General features: G+C 49.3%; 1 protein-coding gene across 2 annotated transcripts; it reads right to left on the bottom strand.

The window, feature by feature from the left end:
* Positions 1–199: 199 nt before the first annotated feature.
* On the bottom strand, positions 200–16,946 carry matr3l1.1 (matrin 3-like 1.1). 2 transcript variants are annotated; one of them, XM_035161107.2, is made up of 22 exons: positions 16,779–16,946; positions 14,577–15,534; positions 14,402–14,463; positions 14,284–14,322; positions 7,168–7,244; positions 7,047–7,078; positions 6,839–6,961; positions 6,610–6,735; positions 5,881–5,997; positions 5,494–5,618; positions 5,084–5,406; positions 4,764–4,818; positions 4,516–4,670; positions 4,344–4,438; positions 3,537–3,621; positions 3,418–3,437; positions 3,214–3,342; positions 3,007–3,131; positions 2,083–2,794; positions 1,781–1,868; positions 1,538–1,659; positions 200–619 (listed from the first exon to the last, which is right to left on the bottom strand). In XM_035161107.2, exons 2-22 carry the CDS (start codon positions 15,516–15,518, stop codon positions 587–589), a joined length of 3,585 nt encoding a protein of 1,194 aa, XP_035016998.2. In that variant the 5' UTR covers positions 15,519–15,534; positions 16,779–16,946; the 3' UTR covers positions 200–586. The 2 variants fall into 2 exon arrangements, with proteins under 2 accessions (XP_035016998.2, XP_035016999.2); XM_035161108.2 differs by having other exon boundaries at positions 5,096–5,406.
* Between the last annotated feature and the right edge of the window lie 1,126 nt (positions 16,947–18,072).

Here is an 18,072-nt window from a genome sequence, read left to right as displayed (position 1 = left end):
TGTTTGACTCTAAATGATCATAATTCACTAAATGAACATCAGCTGTTTGAAGAAGACTTGAAACTAGAGACTGAGACAGAAACTCCTGAATGTTTACTGACGTTATAAAGTGAGAAGTCACTTTCTATAGAAACTACCAGTGGAGTCGCCCCCTGCTGGTCACTACACAGAAGACAGGTTTCCAATGATCAAACAGTAATTGATAGTAAAATGTCAAAGTATTTTATTTAATGTCTTGTTTCAAATGTTGAAGTTTTGTTATTTATGTCACCTGTGATTTATATTAATGACGATGACACTTAAAAAATAAACAGTCACAACAAACAGCTTTTCCAGAAAATGTTTTTGACATTAACAATTGTGAAAGCAGGAAGTAGCACCGCTGATCATCTTCATCAGTTTCCACTGAGGCTGGTTTCAAACCCTCGACCCTGCTGAAGTGTCCACGAGCAGAAAAGCTTTTTAAAAGGTCTCCAAAGCAACAGACCAGTCTGACCTGGCGACTCTGGACAATGTAGATTTTCAAAGGGACTCATCCATTTAGTTTCTGTCTGTTCAGTGAACTGATGAATTCATCTTGAGCGACTCAGCTCGTCCACGGGTCGATTCCCGTCTTCTCCTGGAAATGAAACACATTTCTGTTAATCTTTATCTAAACTGAGCGGAGCGTCGACAGTTCAATCACACGTGAATTAACTTCTGAACCGTTCATGAGGGAGTCTCAACAAACAGCTGCTTTAAGGTGCGTTCAAATCCGTGGTAAAGAAGAGAACCCTGCTGGTTCGCTGGAGGAACAAGGTTCCTGTTCTCAGTTCAAGTTCGTGTTTTTCACTGGACCTGTGGTAGGGAAAGTGCGCCCCCTAGTGTCAAAACAAAAACGCAGAATATTAACTAAATAAAGACGACACGACAGCTCCCAAAGTGAAGCCACAGCGCCGTATTCGCCCCCTGGTGTCTGGCTGCTGTATAGGTCCTCCACCTCCATGTTAGATGGGACATGGACCAAACTAAAGAGATCAGAGTAGACGTTAACTAAATGTTTGTCAAAGATGTTTCTGTCGTTTCAGGTCGTTCTTATCTCACTGTTTGTTCAAGTGTTTCTGATCAGTTTGGTTTGAATCAGTTATTTGATATAAAAACAAGACGTCATGATTGACAGCTGACACTGACTCAGGATTGGTCACATGGGTGTGTGGGCGAGGCCTCGATTAAGAAATTTCTGTGACATCAGAGCAGCTGGAGTCGATAAAACATCAGCTGACGATCACACAAAGATTCTCAGATTAAAGTTGGGTTTAAATATTTGAAGAATCGAAATAAAACAGACGTAAAGTGACTAAGTGTATATTCAAATTTTGCTGCTTTTCTGCTCATTTCTATTAAAAACTATGAGTTTAAACATTAAAGATCTGAAATAACAAAGTTTAAAATTAAATGTAATTTGAATAAATACATTTCAGTCGTAAATAAAATGAAGTGAGATTTAGTTTAAGATCAGTCCGTCCGTTAGGTTACTTATTGATTGATTGGTTTGAACCTGGTATTTCCTGTAGTGCGTCAGGCTGCTGCAGTGCTGCACTTTGGCTTCATCCTCGTCGGCGTAGATCACCTGACACAGGTGACAGAAATAACCGACGACCGGCCGAACAAACTTTGTTCCTGCGGAGAAAAAACACGATTTGGTGACAGTGAACGCACCAGTGCTGCTGCTGCGGACATTTCTATCCTGGTTCATTAGATTTTCATCATGTCGTTCTGCGTCAGATGAGCTTTTTCTTACCAACAGGTTTGGTGGGTTTCTCAGGCTCAGCGACGCCCCCTGCAGGTGATTGCTCCAGTTTCACTGCACGATCAGAATCCGCAGGTTTCTAAAGAAAGATAATTTATCATGATAATAGAATTATAATATTCTAACATGTTTTTGGACTCGGGGTGTTTGAAAACGACTTAGATCGATGGTTCTGTATATAAAAGATCTTTTCTTCTTTACAGCACATTCACACAGAGCATCTTCTCTGAGGGTTCAGAGTCTGGGACACAGAACCAATCAGCAGACGATAAGACTGAGCTCTTCAGTGTCACCTGTTCAGTGTGTGGTTGATCTGGACTCGTCTCCGTCTCTGAAGTCTCCCCAGGATTCATCGCTGGTTCTTTTTCAGGAGCATCTTTCTCCGTCGCCTCCCCTTCATTTTGTGACTTCAGGTTTTTTTCAGGCAAAGATTCGTTGTCACTCACAACGTTTCCTTTCAACTTCTTGTCTTCTTGACCCACCTTTGGAAACAACTCTATTTCAGGAGTCTTTCTGGGTCCCGACTCTCTCTCTGGAGTCTTTCTAGATTCACTCTCTGGAGTCTTTCTAGATGCAGACTCACTCGCTGGAGTCTTTCTGGGTCCCGACTCTCTCTCTGGAGTCTTTCTAGATTCACTCTCTGGAGTCTTTCTGGGTCCCGACTCTCTCTCTGGAGTCTTTCTAGATGCAGACTCACTCTCTGGAGTCTTTCTGGGTCCCGACTCTCTCTCTGGAGTCTTTCTAGATTCACTCTCTGGAGTCTTTCTAGATGCAGACTCACTCGCTGGAGTCTTTCTGGGTCCCGACTCTCTCTCTGGAGTCTTTCTAGATTCACTCTCTGGAGTCTTTCTAGATGCAGACTCTCTCTCTGGAGTCTCTCTGGACCCTGACTCTCTCCTGCAGGCCTCTTCTCTGTCCGAGGTTCTGGATTTACTGAGCCTGTCTCTCCTCCTGCTGCTTCGACCCTCGCTCTTCTCCGTGTCGGAGTCCGACTGAACGTCGTACCTGCCGGGACAGAGATTCCGGATGAATGAGCACGGTAACGTAACTCATCAGATTCAGACTGAACATTCCAGAATGAAAACGATGAGGTCATGTGACATGTATACGTGTAATCAGTTGTACGATGTAACACGTGAGGGATGTAAAAATCACAGTGATCCATGATTCATGAATAAAAATGTTTCTGGATCTAGAGAAGCTGATCAGACTCTGACCCGTTCACCAGTCGGGTGTATTTGTGGGAGATGTTGACGAAGAGTCTGGATCCGAGAAAAGTTTTACGGTTCAGCACTCGGGCGGCTTTCAGCGCTTCAGCAGACGACGACATCTCGATGAAACCCTGAAACAAACAAACGAGAGAAATGTTGAAGTCTCATCAAACCGAAGTTCGAGAATCATTTGTTCCGGATATTTTTTCTAACCTGTTGCTGTCGGCGAATCAGGAAGTAGCGCACCGGCGTTCCAACACCTTTGACCAGTTGGACGAACTCGGCGTCGGTGTAGAAACGCGGCGGCAGTTTTTTGAAGAAAACGACTCTGGTGGCCGAAGACTGAAAACAGAAACAAATATCAACGACGAGTCTGAGCAACAACATGAAAATAGTTTTATTCAGGATGAGACGAACCTTGGGTTCAGCTGCAGTCTCTAAAAACAAGAACACAACACGCGTGTCATTCAAGATCCCACAGATCAAAGGAAACATGTTCAAGAACTCAACTTTGTTTCCAGCTCATTTGTCAGAACCTGAGTCATCGGATTCTTCTTCTTCTTCTTCCAGTTCATCCAGAGTGATGCAGTTCTCCAGGTCCACAGGGAAATCTGGTCCCTCCTGAACAACAACACAAGAACACCAGAACATGAGAACAACACAACATAAAAACAGGAAACACAACATGCCTCCATATCTGCTCGAAACGACGTCTTTCAGCCCAAATCCCTGATCTCTGGCTACGTGGTGCCTTCAGGGACCCTCCACACCTCTGGTGGACATTAAGGCTAAAAACTTGGTGTAAAGACGTCGTTTCTCGTTGAATCTGAAAGTCGGGTCTTGTGAAAACTTGATGACATCACAGGAGCAGATATGGAGGCATGTTGTGTTTCTGTTGTTTCACTACGTCTGAAGATTCAGTCTCCAGTTACTTCAGTTGTGTTGGATTCTGCTCTGACGCTGTTTACAGCTGAGACTCCAGAAGGGTTTTCTCAAACACCCCCCCTCCATCAAAGTGAGGAGATAGTGACTTTTCATTTTTCAGTGAACTGTCCCTTTAAGATCTATGAGACAAACTGTGATTGGTGGATATGATACAAGAGGCCGGTCACTGTGTGATCAGAACACGGATGAGTGTCGTAGATGTTTCCTGTAATAAATCTAATGGCTGAACTTTTGTTTCTGTATAAAAACCTGAGTTTCATTTTTTATTTCAGTGAATTTCCCATAATATAATCAGCCAATCCCATAACCTGTGAACATGGAGTCCAACATGTTACCATGACAACATTCACCACTTCCTGCGTCTCAGTGAACACAAACACGTTCTGAAAAAACTTTACCTCATCGTCTGCTGACTCCTCCCTTTCTCTGGTGGAGTCTTCCTCTTCCACCTTCACTTCCTCCTCCTCTTCCTCCTTCACCACATTTTCCTTCTCTGAAAACAGACATCACTTCTTAACAATTTGTCTTTGTCATCATTTACTTTTTGTTTTCAGTCATTTCTATTTGTACCTTCTTGTGTCGAGTCAGTTCTCTCTGCTGGATGTTCATCTTCCTCATCTTCCTCCTCTTCCTCCTCAGCAGTCTCCATGTCTTCATCGTCCACATTCTCAACATCCTCTCCGATCACCTCCATCCCCTCGATGTCGCTGTCCTCTGCAGACGACCTGCAGGTCACAGGTTGGACATGTTGACGCTCTGCTGTAGTGTGAGTGAGGTGTTCACTGACCTGTTTAACATTCTGTAGAAATGAGACTCACTCTTCGTCTTCTTCACTCGGTCTGTGCTCTGCAGGTTCAGGTTTGGAGTCAGAGTCTGTGAATGGACGAAGATCGTTTCATCAACAACAATCAATGAAACAATGAAATCACTCATTGAATTTATAAGTTTCACTCAGATCAAATGAGATTAATTCTATAAATAAGAAAACAGAAGAATTAAAAACAATCCAGCTTCAATATAAATAGATGTAAAAAGACTTTTGCAACATCACATAGAATTCAATTAAAAACTGTTATGTAACCCAGAAACATCCTGACACCACACACGCGATTACAGGATATATTTCTCTTTCTCTTACCAAGTTTCTCACTTTTTTCTGGTTCCTCCGTCTTTTTTCTGGATCCATTCTGTCCAGAAGATGTGCTGCTGGACTTTTCTCTGGATCTGGATCTCTTCTCTGTGGGTTTATCTCTGGATTTAGATCGAGACCTGGACTTCTTCCCCCTGTTGGACTCATCACTGGACCTGGACCTCTTTGCTCTGGACTCATCTCTGGATCTTTCTCTGGATCTGGATCTTTTCCTCTGGTTTTCTGTCTTGTCCTCCGGCTCTCGGCTTCGACTCCTCGCCCTCTTGGTCGAAGGCGTTTCCTCCTCGTACCTCGTGGCAGAAGCAACTCGCCTGAAGAAGAGAAACAGGATCACCATTGCAGTCGCGCCCTGATTGGTGGATGAGTCAGCTGGTGAGTCATTGGCTGCTCGTACTCACATGAGGCTCCTGTATTCTCCAGAGAGGGACACTTTGACGAGGTCGCTGTTGATCCTCAGAGTTTTGGCAGAATAATAATCAACCAGCTTCTGAGCGTCAGGAACATTTTTCATCTCCACAAACGCCTGAAAAATAAAAACAGCAAATGATCCATTCTGTCCTTGACGGAGGAAACTTTAACCTTCTCTGGAAAGTTTTACACATTCCCTCCATCTTCAACTCAGATCTCAAACCCTGAGGCATTTCCTCAACTAACTGAATAACTTTCACGTTCATCTGTTGCAGAATTTACAGCTGATTTAAGCTCTAACTTCCTCTGTAGCTGGACTGAGATGATGAACCTGTGAAGGATCACACTCAGAGCAGAGTCACAGCCTGTGACCTCACCATAGACGGCAGGAACAGGGTGTAGAGCGGCAGGCCGAAGCGTTTGACGATGCTGATCAGGTCGGATCGGCCTTCTTCTCCTGTTGGAGCCGGAGTGAAGCTCACGACCCGAGAACTCTGCAGAAAAACACGCACACAATGTTTTCTCTTTAATTCACGGCATCTTAGAAAATATGTAAATGAACAAAGTCAACACTCGACACTGAATCAAACCTGAAGCTAATGCATAGTTTTGTCCCCAGATTCATAAAGGGTCCCTGTGACCTTGTGATCACGAGACCATATATCACGTCCATAAGAATGGGACGGACAACCTGAAACCTAATGAGATTCCACCGCAGGGACCAGGGTCTAAATGAAATCCTTTTGACCTCATAAAATAAGAGTGATAAGAGTGTTTCAGGTGCTTTGAATAACTATTGCTACTTTGTCTTTTGTCAGATTGACAGCAGATCTGAATCTCCTCCATGTTCATGGAGCTAGTCTTCTGCATTATTGCCACCTGGTGGACTGTAGTGGAACAGCTCAAACGAGTAGAACCTTTTGGTTCCTTGAAAAAGGGAAATAAAAGTTCCAGGAATTTCTGTTGGAAACGCAGCAACTGACTCAGACATTTGTAATATAAATATGTAAAGCCCCTTTTCTTCAGTGCATTTCTTTCTGTTTTCATTGTTTCTGTCTGATCAGATCATCTCCTCGACTGAACCTGAGGTTAGGGTTAGTCTGTACCTGCAGGAAGCTGAAGGTGCTGGAGATGCTGAACTCCATCTGCTCTCCATTCACAGTTGGAGGACAGTTGATGTGGAATTTCACCAAATCCTTCGCCTGATCGACGGAGCCCAGCTCCACAAACGCCTGCAGGGTTTAAGAAAGGAGATAAACAATAATTCACAGCAGCAACATGTTGAATCCAACAAATAAATGTTCAGGTGAATGTGAAATAATCCCGTGGACTCACTAAAGACGGGAACATGAGGATCTTGACGATCTTTCCAAAGGGTTGAGTCAGATTCCTCAGATACGTCTCATCCACAGACTGAGCTGGAAACTTCACACACACCACTTTACTCTTGTCTGACGTCTGAGGAGGAACAGTTTGTTTATTGTTCAGTTCTTAATGAAGCAGCTGAATCAAGCGACATCGTGATTCCACCGAGACCTTTTACCTTCTTAGTCCACTGCTGATTCCACTGAGACTCTAAACACAGGGATAAAAACACATGTTCATGCAGTGATAACGATCACAACACTGGGAACAACACTAGAGACACGAAAAGATCGATTTACTTTGGCTCTCATTGGCCGACTGAGGCGGTCGGGTCGGCTTTTCTTCATCCTTACTCTTCTCTGATTGGTTGTCAGCCCTTAGATGACAGAAAGATTATATTTGGGATGTTGTTCAGTCAACCATATGTGATGATGATGATGATGATGATGAAGAAATGTAGATGAAACAGTGTGTGTATCTAACAGAAACACTCAGTTACGTTACAGAGTGGAGCATCTTGTCTCTCAAACTATCTTTGACAGGAAGTGACAGCGGCACAGACACACAAAACATCAGCAGCTCAGTTAAATCAGGAGGAGGAGGAGGAGAGATGGGGGAGGAGAGGGGAGAGATAGAGGGGAGGAGAGGGGGAGAGATAGAGGGAGGAGAGGGAGAGATAGAGGGAGGAGGGGAGAGATAGAGGGAGGAGAGGGGGAGAGATAGAGGGAGGAGGAGAGAGGGAGAGATAGAGGGAGGAGAGGGGAGAGATAGAGGAGGAGAGGGGAGAGATAGAGGGAGGAGAGGGGAGAGATAGAGGGAGGAGAGGGGGAGAGATAGAGGGAGGAGAGGGGGAGGAGAGATAGAGGGAGGAGAGGGAGAGATAGAGGGAGGAGAGGGGAGAGAAGAGAGATGGGGGAGGAGAGGGAGGAGAGGGGAGAGATAGAGGGGAGGAGAGGGGAGAGATAGAGGAGGAGAGGAGAGATAGAGGGAGGAGAGGGGGAGAGAAGAGAGATGGGGAGGAGAGGGGGAGGAGAGGGGAGAGATAGAGGGAGGAGAGGGGAGAGATAGAGGGAGGAGAGGGAGAGAAGAGAGATGGGAGGAGAGGGGAGAGATAGAGGAGAGAGGGAGAGAAGGAGATAGAGAGGGGAGAGATAGAGGGAGGAGAGGGGAGAGAGAAGAGAGATGGGGAGGAGAGGGAGAGATAGAGGGAGGAGAGGGGAGAGATGGGGAGGAGAGGGGGAGAGAAGAGATGGGGAGGAGAGGGGAGAGATAGAGGGGAGGAGAGGGAGAGATAGAGGGAGGAGAGGGGGAGAGAAGAGAGAAGGGAGGAGAGGGGAGAGATAGAGGAGGAGAGGGGGAGAGATAGAGGGGAGAGAGGGGAGAGAGGAGGAGGAGAGGGGAGATAGAGGGAGGAGAGGGGAGAGATAGAGGGAGGAGAGGGGGAGAGAAGAGAGATGGGGAGGAGAGGGGAGGAGAGGGGAGAGATAGAGGGAGGAGAGGGGAGAGATAGAGGAGGAGAGGGGGAGAGAAGAGAGATGGGGAGGAGAGGGGGAGAGATAGAGGGAGGAGAGGAGAGAAGGGAGAGAGAGGGGAGAGATAGAGGAGGAGAGGGAGAGAGAAGAGAGATGGGGAGGAGAGGGGAGAGATAGAGGAGGAGAGGGGAGATGGGGGAGGAGAGGGGAGAGAAGAGAGATGGGAGGAGAGGGGAGAGATAGAGGGGAGGAGAGGGGGAGAGATAGAGGGGAGGAGAGGGAGAGAAGAGAGATGGGGAGAGAGGGGGAGAGATAGAGGAGGAGAGGGAGAGATAGAGGGAGGAGGAGAGATAGAGGAGGAGAGGGGAGAGATAGAGGGAGGAGAGGGGGAGAGAAGAGAGATGGGGAGGAGAGGAGAGATAGAGGAGGAGAGGGGAGAGATAGAGGGAGGAGAGGGGAGAGAGAGAGGGGAGAGATGGGGGAGGAGAGGGGGAGAGATAGAGGGGAGGAGAGGGGGAGAGATAGAGGGGGAGAGGGGAGAGATAGAGGGAGGAGAGGGGGAGAAGAGAGATGGAGGGAGAGGGGAGAGATAGAGGGAGGAGAGGGGGAGAGAAGAGATAAAGGAGGAGAGGAGAGAAAGGAGATAGAGAGGGGGAGAGAGGAGGGGAGGAGAGGGGAGAGAGAAGAGAGATGGGGAGGAGAGGGGGAGAGATAGAGGGAGAGGAGAGGAGAGAGAAGAGAGATGGGGAGGGAGAGGGGGAGAGACAGAGGGAGAGAGGAGGAGAGATAGAGGGAGGAGAGAGAGAGAAGAGAGATGGGGAGGAGAGGGGGAGAGATACAGAGGGAGAGGAGAGATGGGGAGGAGAGGAGAGATAGAGGGGGAGAGGGGGAGAGATAGAGGGAGGAGAGGGGAGAGATAGAGGGGAGGAGAGATAGAGGGAGGAGAGGGGAGAGAAGAGAGATGGGGAGGAGAGGGGAGAGAGAGGGAGATAGAGAGGGGAGAGATAGAGGGGAGAGGAGGAGGAGACAGAGGGAGGAGAGGAGGAGAGGGGGAGAGATAGAGGGAGGAGAGGAGAGATAGAGGAGGAGAGGGGAGAGATAGAGGAGGAGAGGGGAGATGGGGAGGAGAGGGGGAGGAGAGATGGGGAGAGAGGGAGAGATAGAGGGAGGAGAGGGGAGAGACAGAGGGAGGAGAGGGGAGAGATAGAGGGAGGAGAGGGAGAGATAGAGAGATGGGAGAGGAGAGGGGAGAGATAGAGGGAGGAGAGGGGGAGAGATGGGGAGGAGAGGGGAGAGATAGAGGGAGGAGAGGGGGAGAGATGGAGATGGGGAGGAGAGGGGAGAGATAAAGGAGGAGAGGAGAGAAGGGAGATGGGAGGAGAGGGGAGAGATAGGGAGGAGAGGGAGAGAAGAGAGATAGAGAGGGGAGAGATAGAGGGAGAGGGGGAGAGATGGGGGAGGAGAGGGGGAGAGAAGAGAGATGGGGAGGAGAGGGGAGATAGAGGGAGGAGAGGGGAGAGATGGGGAGGAGAGGGGGAGAGATAGAGGGGAGGAGAGGGAGAGATAGAGGGAGGAGAGGGGAGAGATAGAGGGAGGAGAGGGGAGAGATAGAGGAGGAGAGGGGAGAGAAGAGAGATGGGGGAGGAGAGGGGGAGGAGAGGGGGAGAGATAGAGGGAGGAGAGGGGGAGAGATAGAGGAGGAGAGGGGGAGAGAAGAGAGATGGGAGGAGAGGGGAGAGATAGAGGGAGGAGAGGGAGAGAAGGAGATAGAGAGGGGAGAGATAGAGGGAGGAGAGGGAGAGAGAAGAGAGATGGGAGGAGAGGGGGAGAGATAGAGGGAGGAGAGGGGAGAGATGGGGAGGAGAGGGGAGAGAAGAGAGATGGGGAGGAGAGGGGAGAGATAGAGGGAGGAGAGGGGGAGAGATAGAGGGAGGAGAGGAGAGAAGAGAGATGGGGAGAGAGGGAGAGATAGAGGGAGGAGAGGGGAGAGATAGAGGGGAGGAGAGGGGAGAGATAGAGGGGAGGAGAGGGGAGAGATAGAGGGAGGAGAGAGAGAGATGGGAGGAGAGGGGAGAGATAGAGGGAGGAGAGGGGAGAGATAGAGGGAGGAGAGGGGAGAGATGAGGGGAGGAGAGGGAGAGATGGGGGAGGAGAGGGGGAGAGAGATAGAGGGAGAGAGGGGAGAGATAGAGGGGGAGAGGGAGAGGAGGAGGGAGGAGAGGGGGAGAGAAGAGAGATGGGGAGGAGAGGGGAGAGATAGAGGGAGGAGAGGGGGAGAGAAGAGATAAAGGGAGGAGAGGGAGAGAAAGGAGATAGAGAGGGGAGAGATAGAGGGGAGGAGAGGGGAGAGAGAAGAGAGATGGGGAGGAGAGGGGAGAGATAGAGGGAGAGAGGAGGAGAGAGAAGAGAGATGGGGAGGAGAGGGGAGATAGAGGGGAGAGAGGAGGAGAGATAGAGGGAGAGGAGAGAGGGAGAGAGAAGAGAGATGGGGAGGAGAGGGGGAGAGAAGAGGGAGAGGGAGAGATGGGGAGGAGAGGGGAGAGATAGAGGGAGAGGGGGAGAGATAGAGGGGAGGAGAGGGAGAGATAGAGGGAGGAGAGATAGAGGAGGAGAGGGAGAGAAGAGAGATGGGAGGAGAGGGGGAGAGAAGGAGATAGAGAGGGAGAGATAGAGGGGGAGGAGAGGAGAGATAGAGGGAGGGAGAGGAGAGAGGGAGAGATAGAGGGAGGAGAGGGAGAGATAGAGGGAGGAGAGGGAGAGATAGAGGGAGGAGAGGGGGAGAGATGGAGAGGAGAGGAGAGAAGAGAGATGGGGAGGAGAGGGGAGAGATAGAGGGAGGAGAGGGGAGACAGAGGGAGAGAGAGGGGAGAGATAGAGGGAGGAGAGGGGGAGAGATAGAGAGATGGGGAGGAGAGGGAGAGATAGAGGGAGGAGAGGGAGAGATGGGGGAGGAGAGGGGAGAGATAGAGGGAGGAGAGGGGGAGAGATGGGAGATGGGGAGAGAGGGAGAGATAAAGGGAGGAGAGGGGAGAGAAGGAGATGGGGAGGAGAGGGGAGATAAAGGGAGGAGAGGGGGAGAGAAGAGAGATAGAGAGGGGGAGAGATAGAGGGAGGAGAGGGGAGAGATGGGGGAGGAGAGGGGGAGAGAAGAGAGATGGGAGGAGAGGGGAGAGATAGAGGGAGGAGAGAGGGGGAGAGATAGAGGGAGAGAGGGGAGAGATAGAGGAGGAGAGGGGAGAGATGGGGAGGAGAGGGGAGAGATAGAGAGATGGGGAGAGAGGGGAGAGATAGAGGGAGGAGAGGGGAGAGATGGGGAGGAGAGGGAGAGATAGAGAGATGGGAGGAGAGGGGAGAGATAGAGGGGAGGAGAGGGGGAGAGAGATGGGGAGGAGAGGGGAGAGATAGAGGGAGGAGAGGGGAGAGATGGGAGATAGAGAGGGGAGAGATAGAGGGAGGAGAGGGGGAGAGAAGAGAGATGGGGAGGAGAGAGAGATAGAGGGGGAGAGAGGGGAGAGATAGAGGGAGGAGAGGGGGAGAGATGGGGGAGGAGAGGGGAGAGATGGGGGAGGAGAGGGAGAGAGAAGAGAGAGATGGGAGGAGAGGGGAGAGATAGAGGGAGGAGAGGGGAGAGATAGAGGGAGGAGAGGGGAGAGATAGAGGAGGAGAGGGGAGAGAAAGGAGGAGAGGGGGAGAGATAGAGGGAGGAGAGGGGAGAGAAGGGAGATAGAGAGGGGAGAGATAGAGGGAGGAGAGGGGAGAGATAGAGGGAGGAGAGGGGAGAGATGGGGAGGAGAGGGAGAGAAGAGAGATGGGGAGGAGAGGGGAGAGATAGAGGGAGGAGAGGGGGAGAGATGGGGAGGAGAGGGGGAGAGATAGAGGGAGGAGAGGGGAGAGATGGGGAGGAGAGGGGAGAGAAGAGAGATGGGGAGGAGAGGAGAAGAGAGATGGGAGGAGAGGGGGAGAGAAGGGAGATAGAGGAGAGATAGAGGGAGGAGAGGGGAGAGAGAAGAGAGATGGGGAGGAGAGGGGAGAGATAGAGGGAGGAGAGGAGAGAAGAGAGATAGAGAGGGGAGAGATAAAGGAGGAGAGGGGGAGATAGAGGGAGGAGAGGAGAGATGGGGAGAGAGGGGAGAGATAGAGGGGAGGAGAGGAGAGATAGAGGAGGAGAGGGAGAGAGATAGAGGGAGGAGAGGGGGAGAGATGGGGAGGAGAGAGAGAGAGAGGAGGAGAGGGGAGAGATGGGGAGGAGAGGGGGAGAGATAGAGGAGAGAGAGGGGGAGAGATGGGGAGGAGAGGGGAGATAGAGGAGGAGAGGGGAGAGAAGAGAGATGGGGAGAGAGGGGAGAGATAGAGGAGGAGAGGGGGAGAGAGAAGAGAGATGGGGAGGAGAGGGAGAGATAGAGGAGGAGAGGGAGAGATGGGGAGGAGAGGGGAGAGATAGAGGGAGGAGAGGGGAGAGAAGAGAGATGGGAGGAGAGGAGAGATAGAGGGAGGAGAGGGGGGAGAGAAGAGAGATATGAGGAGAGGGGAGAGATGAGGGAGGAGAGGAGAGATGGGGGAGAGAGGGGGAGAGAGATAGAGGGAGGAGAGGGGGAGATGGGGAGGAGAGGGGAGAGATAGAGGGAGAGAGGGAGAGAAGAGAGATGGGGAGGAGAGGGGAGAGATAGAGGGAGGAGAGGGGGAGAGAGAAGAGAGATGGGGAGGAGAGGAGAGAGATAGAGGGAGGAGAGGGGAGAGAGAAGAGAGATGGGAGGAGAGGGGAGAGATGAAAGGAGGAGAGGGGGAGAGATAGAGGGAGGAGAGGGGGAGAGAAGGAGATAGAGAGGGGGAGAGATAGAGGGAGGAGAGGGGGAGAGAAGAGAGATGGGAGAGAGGGAGAGATAGAGGGAGGAGAGGGGAGAGAAGAGAGATGAGAGAGGGGAGAGATAAAGGGAGGAGAGGGGAGAGATAGAGGGAGGAGAGGGGAGAGAAGGAGATAGAGAGGGGGAGAGATAAAGGAGGAGAGGGAGAGATAAAGGAGGAGAGGGGAGAGAAGGAGATAGAGAGGGGAGAGGGGGAGAAGGGAGATAGAGAGGGGAGAGATAAAGGAGGAGAGGGAGAGATAAAGGGAGGAGAGGGGGAGAGACGGGAGATAGAGAGGGGGAGAGGGGAGAGATAGAGGGGAGGAGAGGGAGAGAGATAAAGGGGAGGAGAGGGAGAGATAGAGGGAGGAGAGGGGAGAGAAGGAGATGGGGAGGAGAGGGAGAGATAGAGGGAGGAGAGGGGAGAGAAGGGAGATAGAGAGGGGAGAGATAGAGGGGAGGAGAGGGAGAGAGATAGAGGGAGGAGAGGGAGAGATAAAGGGGAGGAGAGGGAGAGAGATAAAGGGGAGGAGAGGGGGAGAGATAGAGGGGAGGAGAGGGAGAGAGATAAAGGGAGAGGGAGAGAGATAGAGGAGGAGAGGGAGAGAAGAGAGAGGGGAGGAGAGGAGAGATAAAGGAGAGAGGGGAGAGACGGAGATAGAGAGGGGAGAGATAGAGGAGGAGAGGGAGAGATAGAGGGGAGGAGAGGGAGAGAGATAAAGGGGAGGAGAGGGGAGAGACGGAGATAGAGAGGGGGAGAGATAGAGGGGAGGAGAGGGGGAGAGATAGGGAGATAGAGAGGGGAGAGATAAAGGAGGAGAGGGGAGAGATAAAGGGAGGAGAGGGGAGAGATAGAGGGAGGAGAGGGGAGAGAAGGGAGATAGAGAGGGAGAGATAAAAAGGAGGAGAGGGAGAGATAGAGGGGAGGAGAGGGGAGAGATAGAGGGAGGAGAGGGGAGAGATATAGGGGGGGAGAGACCAGGAACCAGTAAGAGCTGCTGGTTCAGATGATGTCACTGGTCAAGCAGGTCACATGTTGGCTCTGAGCTCAGCCGGAGTCACATGACGTCATCACACACACAAAGGAGGGTTGACCTCTGACCTGTTGACCGTCTCCATCCGACAGTCCCACGTAGGAAACCTGAGGAGATCGATGTGTTTAGTAGCAGACGAGCAGAAAGCAGCTGGATCAGAACTTGTCTGTTTATATCGGTACTGACCGCTGCAGCAGGCGGAGCTGACCGTCTGCATGGTAAGTGCCGTTGATGTGTTTGGTCCAGACCTGAAACAGAAGAACCAGAGGCAGATCTGCTGAGTTTCTACATCACAGCTGCAAACCTCAGCCCCCCCCCCGCCCCAGCCAGCGGGGGAGGGTCCGGGGACAGGAGTACTTACCCTCTCTGACAGCACAGTGATATCACACAGAGAGCACGAGTACGGGAACGCCTGTGGCAGCTTGCCGTGGAAGTCCAGGGCTTCTTTCGTGGAGGGCATGGAGGCGGCCACGGCGAGCCGGCTGCTCCTGATGGAAGAGCCTTCGCACTCGGGGCGTCTCCCCTGAGGTGGAGGTTGGTGCCCTTCAGGGGGAGGAGCTGACCTGTAACCGGCCGACCCTGACTCAGAGACACGGGAAGGACAAGTCCAGTCGTTTGGTGCTGCCGACCTGACAGAGGGTCGGTCCCGTGAGGACACTGAACGAGCGGCTCTGCCTGTCGTACCATAATCAGAGGGTCCCGGTCGGTGGTGGAAGTCCACCACGTAGCTGGACGACGAAGACGAGAATGACGGTGGGTCTGCTCTGAGCGAGCTGCTGGTTCTGGGATTCCCCCAGTGGTCCTGAACCTTCTCAGATGGAAGAGGACGGGACGGTACCTGACCCAGCGGGTACTGGACTGGTTGACTGCGGAGCTGATCCCAGTCTCTGGAGGAGGAGCTGACGGCACATCGTTGCACGGAGCTGGGAGGATGAGAGGAGGAAGAGGAGGAAGAGGAGGAGGAAGGAGCGTTGGTGGGGAAAGGTTTAACGCTCCCTCTCTTTCCTTTGAGCTGATTGAGGACATGAGGCAGGGACTCCACCGTCAGGACGTCCTCTGGCAGCTCGGCCAGCAGAGACAAGTCGCTGGGCTCCAGACCACAGCTGCTCAGGATGCTGAGAGCACCGTCCTGCGACCACTGAGCCGAGCCTCTGGAGGAGGAAGAGGACGGGAAGGATGGAGAGAAAGACGCCTGCGGCGGCCTGTAACAGCGGCGGTCCAGCGATGTGTGACGCCGATCTGAAGAGTACGCAGCAGGATCAGGTCTGAGGTCGGAGTCAGGCGGTCTGTAGTTGTGAGACATGATGGACGAAGTGTTCCTGCAGACAGAAGGTGTCAGGGAGGAGGAGATGTAAACGACTCAGAGACACATGGAGGCCGAGGTTTGTCCAGAGGAAAATATTTGAGGCCGAGCGCTGACGAGGACACGTCTGTGATTCTCTACGAGGACACGTCTGTGATTCTCTACGAGGAGACGTCTGTGATTCTCCGAGAGACGCTGTGATTCTCACGAGGAGACGCCTGTGATTCTCACGGGAGACGCCTGTGATTCACAGAGACGATGACTCAGAGACGTCCGTGATTCTCACGAGGAGACGTCCGTGATTCTCTACGAGGAGACGACTGTGATTCTCTACGAGGACACGTCTGTGATTCTCTACGAGGACACGTCTGTGATTCTCTACGAGGAGACGTCTGTGATTCTCTACGAGGACACGTCCGTGATTCTCTACGAGGAGACGTCTGTGATTCTCTACGAGGACACGTCCGTGATTCTCTACGAGGAGACGACTGTGATTCTCTACGAGGACACGTCCGTGATTCTCTACGAGGAGACGACTCAGGTTTACAGGAAAAGAAAAACTGAACAGCAGCAGAGAAACTGGTTGTTTAGACAACAAGTTCAATTCTTTTCAACAGATTCAACTATTTCATTATTCGGAGAAAAATAACAATCATGTGCACAATATTATTATATATATATATTAGTTTAATATCGATATGATGCAGAATAATTTAATCTTTAAGAAATTATAATTAAGTGACATTATTTGAGATAGTGAAATACTGACGGGTTTTTTATCCTGATACAATTTTTGTCCACTTTGTCCCAAAAAATGTATCTTTAACAAATGTGATAAATATTATTTGTAAATATTGTATTTTACATTTGGAGTTTGGAGACTGTTGAACAGAAGAAGACATTTACAAACACAAGATATGATTGTTCATCAATTATCGACAATTATGAATCATTAGTTTTAACATTGATTCATAAATGTCCTGGAATCAAACCTGCGTCAGTTTAGTGAAATAAGAGATTTTCATCTCAGCATCTTATTTGAAACAATAATACAGATGTTTCAGCTGATTCATTCAACTCGAGCGAACACGTTGATCGAACTGATTCATTCATCGATTAATCATGAGACTCGTTGATCGAACTCAACAAACTGAATCAACTCAAACGATGGATTTCACCGCTAACAGCGTTAGCTTAGCGAGCTAACAGCTAGCAAGCGGCTAACCGCGGACAGAGACACGTCATCAGCAGCGGCCTCACCTCAAAGCAAAGACTGACGTCACACAAGCGACACGACGACAACAAAAACGTTCACGAGACAAAAAACGCGATTTTTTAACGAAGCGAAAAATAAAAAGTCAAGAGGAAGAAATCTTCAGCTTCTTCTTCTTCTGTTTGCTGAGCAAACCCCTGCTGCTGTACCGCCACCCAGTGGCCAGGAAGAGCACAACACCCTGCAGGATCAATACAATAACAATCAGCTGATCAGTCACAGGTTAAAGGTTAAAGGTTAAAGGTCTTATTCAATATGAATACATTTCTTCTTTTAATGTCAATAAACTAAAGCTCTTTGAACTGCAAACGATTTGTTTGAAAGGTGCTGTATAAATAATGTTTTGATTGATTTGATATTTAAATAATATTATTATATATATATCTTTATATGATATATAATATCATATAAAAATATAATAATAGATATGATTATAAGAGGACGCTGATGAAGATCAGCTGTGATTGGCAGCTCTTCATCAGCAGTGTTGATTGACAGATGGATTATAATTCATGATATCCATCATCTCTAAAATTATAAACTTTCTCTTGGACTCTATAATCAGAATCTTATAATGGTGCAATCAGAAGCCTTAATCTGTTACATACAGTCATAATATATTCATATAAATCCTAATTCATCTGATTTTAAAAGATTTGAACCAAGAATTGAATTTCTCATGTTTTTTTAAACACTAGGTGGCGCTGTAGGACTATTTATAGTCATACTATAACTCGGTATAACCAGATATTTTAATAAAACAACTTTACTGTTACAAGTCCTCTTCACTTTGTCTGCCTGTAGAATAATAACTCATGATACTGGAACGTATAATATAATATAATATCATATGATACCATATCATAACTATATTTTGAACTTGTAGCTAAAAGAAAAACAATTTAGAAAAGAAGAAAAAATAATTTCCAGTGAGAAAACAAATAAAATAATATATAATACAAAATATAAAATTATGTATATATATATATATATATATATATATATATATTTATATGTTTAACGTTTCGTTTGATAAAACCAAACACAAACTGTAGAATAGAGCAGATGTCAGTTACTGTGATAATAAAACTGTGGTTGAGCAGCAGGACAACCAGAGTCCAGCAGGTGGCGCTGCAGACCACACGTTAAACACGGGCACGCTTCAGCTCATCTGTCGAAACTAAAATAACAAAAATATCTGATGATCTCTGGAACATTATGAAGTAAAATATCTTATTTAGAAATGTATCGAGTTCAACAAACAAATTACAAATAACAGGA

This window comes from Hippoglossus stenolepis, chromosome 7 (genome assembly GCF_022539355.2).
Source record: "Hippoglossus stenolepis isolate QCI-W04-F060 chromosome 7, HSTE1.2, whole genome shotgun sequence".
NCBI classification, from domain to species: Eukaryota; Metazoa; Chordata; class Actinopteri; order Pleuronectiformes; family Pleuronectidae; genus Hippoglossus; species Hippoglossus stenolepis.
This window is presented reverse-complemented; position numbering and strand designations above follow the sequence as displayed.

What these genes read in the sequence shown, in the direction of transcription:
- matr3l1.1 (XM_035161107.2), bottom strand. Translation starts at nt 15,518, where the DNA reads ATGTCTCACAACTACAGACCGCCTGACTCCGACCTCAGACCTGATCCT. An exon ending in TCACTGTGCTGTCAGAGAGG is followed by an intron (nt 14,464 to 14,576) that starts GTAAGTACTCCT and finishes CTTCTGTTTCAG; the next exon opens with GTCTGGACCAAACACATCAA. An exon ending in AACTGACTCGACACAAGAAG is followed by an intron (nt 4,439 to 4,515) that starts GTACAAATAGAA and finishes GTCTGTTTTCAG; the next exon opens with AGAAGGAAAATGTGGTGAAG.